The sequence below is a fragment of the Phyllobates terribilis genome, unplaced genomic scaffold, assembly GCF_046119375.1.
Source record: "Phyllobates terribilis strain yellow unplaced genomic scaffold, ASM4611937v1 Scaffold_3__8_contigs__length_932513732, whole genome shotgun sequence".
In the NCBI taxonomy this organism is placed as follows: Eukaryota; Metazoa; Chordata; class Amphibia; order Anura; family Dendrobatidae; genus Phyllobates; species Phyllobates terribilis.
The window spans coordinates 535,575,957-535,588,033 of NW_027362763.1; the positions used below are offsets into that span (position 1 = coordinate 535,575,957).

The following is a 12,077-nucleotide window of genomic DNA, read 5'->3' on the forward strand; positions in this document are numbered from 1 at the left end:
TTGTGTACTTCATTTTAATTAAAAAGAAAGGCCAATAAATATTGTGAATATTAAATTAAGTTCAATAAATTAAGAAAAAATACATTAAATGATAATTACTGATTATATAAAACGAATGTTTTTTTCTTGATCCTATTGACAACAGAGCACATATCTTTCAATACAACATGTATGTTTAATAAATGTGACAATTTATCTAAAATGATTATATATTCCTGTTACTTTGCCACTAATATATATTGTATTTGTATTAAACTGTAGTAACTAATATTAGATGTTAGTCAATTTTCAATTTCTATGATTTTGGATATTTGTTTACAATGCTGATTATTTTAGGTCCCTCATAAGAGCTTTTATGTGAGCCTATTTAAGCTATTCCCAGGAGTCCCAGGTTTGATTTCAGTGATTTTCACACCATCTATCAATGTGTTGGTTATAACATTAGCAGAAAGTAGCCAGCCCTTTTCTTCCTATAAAATAGAGCACTTATCTGTTCATTTGCACAAGTGAAGAGAACTTTTTAAATGGTGGGAAAGAGCTGAGATTACTTTGTGCCTTCTGGCAGTTTAGGTGAAATCACCCTTTATTCAATTGCTAGTCATTATGCTCCCAAAAAGAAATTGAAATTCAGACTGTGCTCCATCAATTTGTGAGAGATCATAAAATGCAGATGTGGATAAACCTTGGTAATGTGTAATGATGAGGAGGTTCAGTACAATAGTATGTGGTGCTCAATTTAGTGATATCCCAAGAAGAGATTTCTGCATGCAGGTACTTGGTAGTTTAGTGGTCTGATGACATAATTAATCTAGTATCAAAGTCTCGACAAAACAAATCCATAACTACAACCCCTACTTTATACAACATTCCCCAATATGTGGAATAGTGTACAACAAATATAAGGCACATAAATATGTGAATGACTGATAGTTCTTACTTTTCCTGACTCGGATCAACAGTCTATAGGCTTTCATCCAACTTCATTACAGATGACCACACAACTATTGTCTTTTCTAATCCTATGTTGTTAAATATATTACTTCTATGATGAAAATTTAGATATAGGTAAGAAATATGGATTAAGTGACATTAATTGGGTTCTTATGAGAATATTCAAATTATTTTATTTTTGCTACAATTTCGTGGTATTTGATAATGATGGCTAAATTTGGGTTGGCTAATAAATGATGGTAAAATGCATGTATCCTAATTGTAAACCGAGACCCACAAAATTGCATAATATTGAGGGGAATGAGCTAATTGGTGCACTCTAATCTTTTACTGAGAACATAATCATCACCCAGCAATTAATTACCACTCTAGGGGGAAGATATGGAGTTAATTACTACATTTCCTTGTGTCATATAATGGATTCTAAAAAAGAAAAAAAAAACACCCTTTAACTATCAGATCAGCAGAAAATGTGTTATTTTGACTAGATTTAGTTTGCTTGGAGAAAGAAACAAAGACAAGTTCAATTCAAATATTATTTTTTATTTGAAACAGAGCAAGTTCATAATAAATAGATTTATACTTATCAATAATATAAAAAATAAAGACGCGCTCTCTTTGAGTTTGAGTTTCAAGCAAAAGTCCAGAAGCTAAAGAGAAATTAAAAGAATAATGTAGAATTATAAGAGATTCAAATAAAATGGTTCTTAACTGTGATCTTTTCATAAACCTGCCACAATGTAATATATAAACCGGGTCTCTGTACATACGAAGAGTTCGGGATGTCCATAATGACAGTTAGAAACTGGACACCAATAGAGAATTTCTTCTAGAACTGGGAACAGATGCTTCTAGAGTCTAATGTCCTTCTAGCATGTACAGTCATAATGACACCAAAAATATCAGATTTCAAAGAATTCACTAATAAAATCCTTGTTACAAGGAAAATTGCACGGTTGCCAGGCAAATGTTTCCACAAGACTCACTCCTAGCATGCATGGGTCTTTTCAGGTAGAAATGGCATGGACAAGTATTGGACAATCTTCACAGATGGGCTTGACACCTTGCTATATATATACCCTTTTTTTAACTATCCATTTCCCTACATACATACATATTATGACAACAAACTTACATGTACCATCAAATCTTGTAGAGATGACTTGATGAATTATGTTATACAAATCAACAGAGTTGATGGGAAAACTAAAAGAGTGGAATACAAAAATAAAAGAAGCATGCATGTAAACAGGATAAGTGTCTGCGTTTTCCTGCATCATCACAAATACATATTTACATATGCAAATAATAGCCATAGATGAAAAGTCTCAACTCTTAAGTCTCTTATGCTATAAACAGTGAATGAGATTATTTTAGTAGGTCCTTATTTTCTGCAGCGATCCTGGTCAGGTTGCCTGACAGCTGAGGTGGTGGTGGCATCTGACAGATAGTACAAGGACAAGGGAGACCTGCCCAGTGTTGGAAACTGCTGCCAAGTGGGAGCGGAGGGGTCGGTGTAGTTTTGAGAAGTGAATGTGCAGGTCTAATACTGCCAATTCCTGGTAATGCTCCAGAAAGACCGGTCATGTTATTAGAAGACAATGCACTGCCCAGAATGGGATGCATCTGATGGACAGCATTTGGTGGGTGAACTGGATGAGTGGCAGAATGTCCCACAGTCCCACAGTGAAATGCTGAGTGATGGCCCCCATAGATCTCACCCACTAGCCGTTTCATTTCCTCCAGCGAACTTGTGAGCATCAATATGTAGTTTCTTGCAAGCAGAAGAGTAGCAATTTTGGAAAGTTTTCTCACTGACGGTCCATGAGCATAGGGCATGACTTCCCTCAGGCCGTCCATGGCGATGTTCAGATCGTGCATTCTTTTGCGCTCCCTGCCATTGATTTTCAGCCTTAGTTGCTGCACATCTTGCTCTGACAGTTGCTTCTTTATTTTATATTTGCTGTTTTCTGCTTCAGATTTAGAATTGTGCCTTGAGAGGATTTCATCTGACATTTTCTGCATGATGTCATTCTGGGTAGAGGAAACAGAGTTCATCCTGGTCTCCTTTTGATGATGGTGATGGTGGTGGTGGCCTCTGAGATACATGTCATCTATGTCTGGTGATGAGGCTCTGCTGGACATTGAGCTGGAATCAGAATGCATTTTATAGATATTTTGGATTTAAAACAGTTTCTCGGGTCTTGATAAAAGTTCTTTGTCTTCTCTGAGCTGAATGTAGAGCGGGAAAGAGAGAGACTTTCTCCCTTAGCTCTTGCAAGATATCTTTCCTCCAGGTAGCCAATGTTAGCTGTGAATACACGGCACACAGAATGAAATCTGGAGCATTTATACAGCTACTTCACAGGAGACAAAAGCAGCCCTCCTATCTTTAATGGTCTTGCTAAGATGACGTGACATTATTCAAGGCGGTGCATTTGACTGTCCCATTAAGCAAGAGGCCCTATTCATATTCATTGAGACACCACCCTGGGATATCTTGGTTGGGGAAATGCAAAACCCCATGAGTGACAGACTACAAGAGACTGACCACTGCAGAAGCTGCCCTTCACTGCTTCCTGCTAAAAACAACTTATTATACAGATGTACAAGTGTAAAGTGTATGTCTATCAACACTTAGGCACAAAATACATCACAGTCATGCTTTTTGTACATAAGTAATACAAAAATACAAATATATTTTAAAACAAAAAAAAAACATATTAATAGTAGAAATTGTGAATATGTGTACGTTGTGTGTATGTTGTTTGTATCTACAAAAATAGAATCTTTTTAAATAAAAGTAATTTCATACACAATCCAAACTATGAATTGAAATTTGCTGTTTTACCTGTCAAACCATATAAGAGACAGGATAGAAAGGATAAGCAGTATAATCGTTTTAGATTTATGGATCTAAATTCAACTATATGTTTGTACTATAACTCCTTATTATATCAAGTACAGCTGCAATAAAACCTATGCATATAAAAAATGCTGTATAAGACACTTGTCATCTGTATCATGCACTATTTCCATGCAACTCTACATCGTTTCGTAATTGTTTTAAAAAATGTACGTAATGTATCGGTAAAGTTTTGGCAAAGTTTTGGAATTTTCCAATGTATGGGCTTATATATGGATGAATGCATGTATGAGTGTAGGTGTATACAGTGTGTGACTGTGTGTATTAGTAAGTGTGAGCAGATGAATCTTTTTTTCCAGATATACTGTATTTGAACAAATATGAAGAATTGCTTCTAAACAGAAAAAAGCAACAAATGACTAAACAGCACAGTTTTAGTTTGATATTTTCTAACTCCTTATTCTTAACAATTATTCCCATTTGCCATTTTTAATGAATATACTTTAGCAGTCTGCTCAGAACATACCAATACATTTTAAATAAATCTTTGGGAAAATTAGGAATATGAAAAACTATTTTTCTCCCTATTAGAGATTTCATTTGCTCGTCGCTTTTGATCACCTGAAAATTTTGGAAGCTGCAGCTCACGATACAATGTCTGGAGCTAGAGAGTTAGATCCTGTACTGTGTAAGTACATGGGAGATTATTTCATTCTTTTATCACTGAATGATTCAGATTGATATGTTCAAAGAGACAATGAAGAATTTGTTAAATTACCGTACATTGGAACCTCATAATCTTTCAATGATGATAAAGCTGAAAGCACAAATATTGTAGGCAATTATATCTGGAGTTTAAGAGACCTAGAAATATGTAGGATAAAGCTTTTTTTCTATCATCTGGTAACAAATGTAACAATACTGCACAGTACTTGGGTTAAAATTAAAAAAAATGTTAGGCAAAGTTTCTTACTATTCCATGAACCCGACTGTGCGCTAAAGATTATTCTGCTTGGAACATACATATAATTAATCATATATAACTTACATTGTATTGTTTGTATGTATAATCTTCACTTACTGCTGAGAAATCCTGAAAAAGTAGTATCTTAATTGAGTGACAGGATCTGATCACAAAGCCGCAGGACTAAGGGCATATTCACATGACAACATATGTAACAGTCGTTAGTAATAGTAATTGTGTTAGCATAAACGAGACAGTCTAGAATGTACTAAATGTATCAATTGCTCATGTGCTAATATATATTTTTAGATTGCCTTAGTCTAACTTTACATCTTCTATCAGTTGTCTTACTTTTAATTGACCACTTTTTAGGCAAAAAGCTAGAGAATAAGGTCACACGTTCAGTACTTGGTCAGTATTTTACCTCAGTATTTGTAAGCCAAAACCAGGAGTGGGTGATCAATCCAGAAGTGGTGACGTGTTTCTATTATACTTTTCCTCTGATTGTTCCGCTCCTGAATTTGGCTTACAAATACTGATGGTAGTCTAACTCACCACACCTCATTTTATGGATACTTTGTAAAAATATTTAGTGAAGTGCAAAAAAGTATCTAAAACCCTTCAATAAATGTGGGTCACGGCATGTGCACCAGAGTTAGGGTTCAGTTTTAGGCCTCATTCAGACGACAGTGAATCATGTAAGTGTTCTTTCCGTGATTTTCATAGTACCTATTAAGGTTTATGCTGCTGTTCACATGGGCATGTTTTTTTTGCAAATCATGAAGAAATGTCCTTTTTTTTATCAAATCTCCTTTCTGTAAAGTTCACACTTTATCAATGTAGCCAAAAAAATTAAACAGATTCAGCACAGGAAATAGTGTAGAAAAATGTTTCCCAACGTGCTAAAGCTTATCTTACATATTAAAGGTTGTAGACAATGTATATCATTGTATTTAATATGCTGTATGGATGTCACTCTGACATATGTCGGTCAAGTGCTTTTGGCCTGCTGCCGATCTGTGCGATGACCTCATCAGAACAGATTTGGAAACACTTTTTGCTCCCCTCTGCTGCAAGTTGGTTCTAAGCTTTCACTACTCTTTCAGTAAAATAGTACTCTTCATTTTATATCTATGAGGCCAAGACAATGCCTATTTTTATATCTTTTTAAATTATTTGAATTATTAAGAATTAACATAAATGTTTCTAGAATTTCTATAATCTTTTTTAAAACGTCCGAAAGGTGTTTTTTGCTTTAACTAGCTAATCTATGTATATATAAGCTAACTGTTTAAGAAGGAATTCTATCAGCTACAACAATTAACAACTCTCGGCCCAGCAAAGTTCTCTGTCCATATCTTACATGATCTGTCTTGCCGGCATGTAATGTTGCATTTCTTCTGTGTTGGGGCAGCTCTTTGCTTTGGAGGATTGTAGTGTCCATACAGTCAAAGGGTTCCCCACGCTATTATATCTTCTCTTCAGCAGTGATATCAACAAATGTGGGGGTCTCTTTTGTCTCTGTAAGACCAATAGAATGCAAAGTACATGTGTAAACCTTTCCTTCACCTACTTTGATTACATGTAGTCCTCATGTTCACAAACAGTAAAAAAAAATCTCTACCACCCTGGAACAAATCCAAACGTGAATTTGTAACAAAATCCAGAAGAAATCCATAGTATGGTGTGTATGAAAATCTGTGTCTTCACCTAAATTTGCAGATTTTTCTACAGCTTTTTTTCTTCCAGGAATCTTTAACAATTTCCTCACTAGAACCCACAACAAAGCCATCATTATCTTAATATTTTAATACGTATTTTATAACTATTCTAGTTGACACTACATCCCTGTTTGTTGCTAGAGATAGGGTAGTAGCACAGCACAATACAATGAGGTTCGTGTTGGGAAAGTATGTGTACACCACAATATCCAAGAAAAGTTTGGAAAAGTTGTTTGATATTTCATACATACCACATATAATGATTAGGAGGAAGTCTGTACATCAGATAAATCCTGGTGCACTTGTACACAACAAAGATAAAGGGGAGATAGATAGATAGATAGATAGATAGATAGATAGATAGATAGATAGATAGATAGATAGAAAGATAGATAATGGATATAGATAGGTAGATAGATAGATAGATAGATAGATAGATAGATAGATAGATAGATAGATAGATAGATAGATAGATAGAAAGATAGATAGATAGAAAGAAAGATAGATAATGGATATAGATAGATAGATAGATAGATAGATAGATAGATAGATAGATAGATAGATAGATAATGGAGATAGATAGATAGATAGATAGATAGATAGATAGATAGATAAGATAGATAGATAGATAGATAGATAGATAGATAGATAGATAGATAGATAATGGATATAGATAGAAAGATAGATATGGATAGAAAGATAATGGGTATAGACAGATAGATACAATATAGATAGATAGATAGATAATGGATATAGATAGATACATAATGGATATAGATAGATATATAATGGATATAGATAGATACATAATGGATATAGATAGATATATAATGAATATAGATAGATAGATAGATAGATAGATAGATAGATAATGGATATAGATAGATACATAATGGATATAGATAGATAGATAATGAATATAGATAGATAGATAGGTGGATATGGATAGATAGATAATGGGTATAGACAGATAGATACAATATAGATATATAGATAGATAGATAGATAGATAGATAATGGATATAGATAGATACATAATGGATATAGATAGATACATAATGAATATAGATAGATAGATAGATAGATAGGTGAATATGGATAGATAGATAATGGGTATAGACAGATAGATACAATATAGATATATAGATAGATAGATAGATAATGGATATAGATAGATACATAATGGATATAGATAGATAGATAATGAATATAGATAGATAGATAATGAAGATAGATAGATAGATAGATAGATAGATAGATAGATAGATAGATAATGGATATAGATAGATAGATAGATAGATAGATAGATAGATAGATAGATAGATCGACATATAGATAGATTCTGTTGAATAGGTTTCTTCTTGATTCTTTTATCAGCGCTTGATTCATGCATTGTGCAATTTTTGTAGACTTGTCTGTACTTTCTTTATACATAAAATTCCTAACTGTATTTTTTTATCCCATTATTAATTGTGGCAAATGGAGCACTAAACATAATCATCACTATCTTTTGATGAACCTGTTTCTTAATGTGATCAAAACGTTTCTCTTGCGCATCCATCTGTCTCCAGCTGCACTGCCTGATTTATACATTTATACACTTATCACACGTAGAAACAGCAAATGTGAGGTGACACTTTATTGTGTGAAAAATGAGCTCATTAAATACCTATTGCTTTATACAAATGTTTGAATCTTTTCTTGACCCAATATCATCAGTTCCCCTAATTTACAGACTTGACACAATTTAAATGTAATTAAATTGTAAAATTTATACACATATATGTATATATTTATAAATGTATACATAGTTCTCATAAATAAAAGAAAGAGCTATATGACATATACAAATGTATAAATCCCTCATAGGACAACAATTCGGATATAAGATTCAGTCTTGGGCTCCACATTCTCAAAATGATATTGGAGAGCTGGGTAGTATTTAAACAGCTAGAGTTGTATTAGATGGGATGGGAGGGCTCTCTTATGATAAAGTGCAAGAACAATTAGGCTTGTTCAGCTTGGAAACGTCACCTTAGAGTGATATGAACTATGTGAATAAATATAAGTATAGTCAATACAAAGAATTGGCTTATAGTTTGTTGATGTCAATGATTGCCAAGGAAGAAAAGTAAATTAGACATCAATATAGAAAGGGTTCTTTACAGTTAAAGTAGTCAAACTATGGATAGAGAAAGAACTAAAGATAGATAATATGACTGCATTTATAAGAGGGGTTATAAATAATCCAGTAAGGAATTATGAAAAAAATTGATTGAGAAAAGTTGGAGCGGTGTCTTCTTTCTTTGCAACCATGTAAAACACATACATTGTGTTTGTGTGTGTGTGTATCTATGTATGTTTATATATAGATAGACAGATATAGATATATATTTATATATACATATATATGTATATATACATATATATATTATAATATCCCAAAATACAACAAAAATATAAATAGAAAAATATTCTGAAATGCTATTACTTTTACAAACTGAAATTAAAGACACAAAGATCCAGTGCAAATTGTTGTTTTTTTTTTATTTGAAAAGAAGACTACTCAAAATAAATATATCCATATGTCTAGAGAATATATAAAAAAAACACACGCTTTTTTTGAGGTCTAACAGAATAGAATACAGAAAACACATAAGAACTACAAGGTCAATAATGAGAGAAGTGAACAAAAATGCAACATTTCAAATTCTATACAATGCGGAATTTATAGTAACGTGGTATGTTGTAAATTGTTATCACTGCAATGATAAATACATTGATCAGCTCTTTATATATGTGAACAGTCACATGAATAAAACCCTTGTTACAAGGAAAAATGTTTGGTAGCCAGGCAAATGTTTCCACAAGACTCACTCCTAGCATGCATGGTTCTTTCCACTTCTCTGGTAGTAAAGACATATTCCGCTATAATACAAGCTTCCACAGATGTAATGAATAATTGGCTGTACATTTTTATCTTAATCTCAGGACATATTTACATTAAACATTTACATATACAACATTTTATCAGACTAAATGTTACCTTGCTGAGGAGTTTCTTATGATGACATTACAAAAGGTGCAGAGAAAAAGAAGCATGCATGCAAACAGGATTTCATGGCGGAGTCTTCCTGAACACCCCAAATATACATTTATAGATTTATGCAGTTCATCTGAAAAAAAGTCTTTTTTGGTTGGAATTATTACTTTAGCAAGTCTTTGCCTTCTGTAGCGATTCTGGTCAGGTTGCTTGACAGAGTAGACAGCTGAGGTGGTGGTGGCATCTGACAGATAGTACAAGGACAAGGAAGACCTGCCCAGTGTTGGAAACTGCTGCCAAGTGGGAGCGGAGGGGTCGGTGTAGTTTTGAGCAGTGAATGTGCAGGCCTAATACTGCCGATTCCAGGTAATGGTCCAGAAAGGATGGATGTGTTATTAGAAGACAATGCACTTCCCAGAATGGGATGCATCTGATGGACGGCATTTGGTGGGTGAACCGGATGAGTGGCAGAATGTCCCACAGTCCCACAGTGAAATGCAGAGTGGTGGCCCCCATAGATCTCACCCACTAGCCGCTTCATTTCCTCCAGCGAACTCGACAGCATCAAGATGTAGTTTCTTGCAAGCAGAAGAGTAGCAATTTTTGAAAGTTTTCTCACTGACGGTCCATGAGCGTAGGGCATGACTTCCCTCAGGCCGTCCATGGCAATGTTCAGATCGTGCATTCTTTTGCGCTCCCTGCCATTGATTTTCAGCCTTAGCTTCTGCAAATCTTGCTCTGACAGTTGCTTCTTTATTTTATATTTGCTGTTTTCTCCTTCTCCTCTAGAACTGTGCCGGGAAAGAAGTTCCTCTGACATCTGCTGCATGATGTCATTCTGGGTTGAAGAAACAGAGTTCATTCTGCTGTCCTGGAGATGATGATGGTGGCCTCTCAGATACATGTCATCTATATCTGGAGATGAGGCTCTGCTGGACATTGAGCTGGAATCAGAATTCATTTTGTTAAGTGTCGTGCTTCAAATCTGAAAGTTTCTCAGGCCTTGATAAAACTTTCAGAGAGCAAAAGTCTTATAAGTCCTATTTTCTGTGTAAGCAATGAAGATAGAGAGAGAAAAGAAGGACTTTCTCCCTTAGTTGTGTTCTCCTCTAACCTCCAGGTAGCCAATGTGAGCTGTGAATGCACGGCACACAGACTGAAAACTGGAGCATTTATACAGCTACTTCAGAGGAGCCAAACAAAAGAAGCCCTCCTATCTATAATGGTCTTGCTAGGATAACGTGCCATTATTCAGGGCGGTACGCTTTGACTGTCCCATTAAGCGAGAGGCCCTATTCATATTCATTGTGATGCCACCCTGGGACATCTCAGCCATGGACCATCCAGAGTCAAGGAAACACAAAACCCCTGACTGTCAGACTCAAAGCAAACTGACCACTGCAGGAGCTGCCGTATACTCCCTCCCCAAATACTTAGCTAACTATGCATATGTACAATTACAATCTGTATAGGAGTATACGACAGAGATATACTGTATATACAAATGAAATTGCATTGCTCTAAATACAAAAATAGTTGTATTCAATGTTGTATGTTCATATATTATACATTATCATGATTCTCTTTTTAAAAAAACAAACATTTCAACTGATACACATTCTTCATTTTCAGACTGTCGAAAATGTACATGGGTTACTTTTTTTATTATTTAAAGAGAATCATATTAACATATAACTCTATATAAATATACAACAGTCACGTATATAAACTATATGACTGTAAACCTATAGTGAAAGCACTGCTGTAAAATTTGTTAATGTGCAGAGTTTTTAATGAACAACCACATAACAGTATGCTGCTTATTTATGTAGTAAAAACTGGAAATTTAAACCTATATTCACAATAAGAAAATTAGATTAGATTTTGGGGGTACCAACAAATAGTACATAATCCTATAATTACCACCAAATAGTATATAATAAAGTACAAAAAAATCCTTTTACTAATAATACAACACCTTTATTGATAAACAATTATTAAACCCAACTACAAGAGACAACAAACTATTAAAAAATAGATAGATATGAGACCTAGATAGATAGATAGACAGACAGATATTTGTTAATGTGCAGAGTTGTTAATGAACAAATTATATATATAACAGTATAGAAGGAAAAGAAATCCCGAACAAGCCACATCATTGTTGGCCACACAGACTCACAATTATTAAACCCTACAAAGCACCAATTAGAGTCATATAGGACCGAAAAATAACCAATAACAGTCTAATAAATTCATCATTTTATTAAATAACAAACTCTACTAATAGACATACATTTAAAATTCACCATGCTTATTAACATTGGCATATAAGGAAAATTCCTTTATGTTACATAAGGTATCAGCAACAGTTCACGACAAAAACAAGGGGACATAGGGAAAGAAGCAATCAAGTCAGAAAGTAATTTTCAAAATTCTTGTTCTGGTGCCGCATGTCATATAGAATATCTGTCTAAGTTCCACATTCAATCACTGTATCTATTTGTTATAGATCAAATGACCTCAACAATT

At 34.0% G+C, this 12,077-nt stretch overlaps 2 protein-coding genes across 2 annotated transcripts; both read right to left on the reverse strand.

The window, feature by feature from the left end:
• Positions 1–1,566: 1,566 nt before the first annotated feature.
• Positions 1,567–3,309, reverse strand: LOC141258222 (oligodendrocyte transcription factor 3-like). The gene has a single exon (XM_073673236.1). The coding sequence runs from the start codon at positions 3,115–3,117 to the stop codon at positions 2,320–2,322; it is 798 nt and encodes a 265-aa protein (XP_073529337.1). The 5' UTR covers positions 3,118–3,309; the 3' UTR covers positions 1,567–2,319.
• Positions 3,310–9,118: 5,809 nt separating this feature from the next.
• On the reverse strand, positions 9,119–10,723 carry LOC141258223 (oligodendrocyte transcription factor 3-like). Its single transcript, XM_073673237.1, has one exon. The coding sequence runs from the start codon at positions 10,504–10,506 to the stop codon at positions 9,709–9,711; it is 798 nt and encodes a 265-aa protein (XP_073529338.1). The 5' UTR covers positions 10,507–10,723; the 3' UTR covers positions 9,119–9,708.
• Between the last annotated feature and the right edge of the window lie 1,354 nt (positions 10,724–12,077).

Excerpts from the sequence above, each read along its gene's own strand:
- LOC141258222 (XM_073673236.1), bottom strand. The coding sequence starts at position 3,117 with ATGCATTCTGATTCCAGCTCAATGTCCAGCAGAGCCTCATCACCAGAC.
- LOC141258223 (XM_073673237.1), bottom strand. The coding sequence starts at position 10,506 with ATGAATTCTGATTCCAGCTCAATGTCCAGCAGAGCCTCATCTCCAGAT.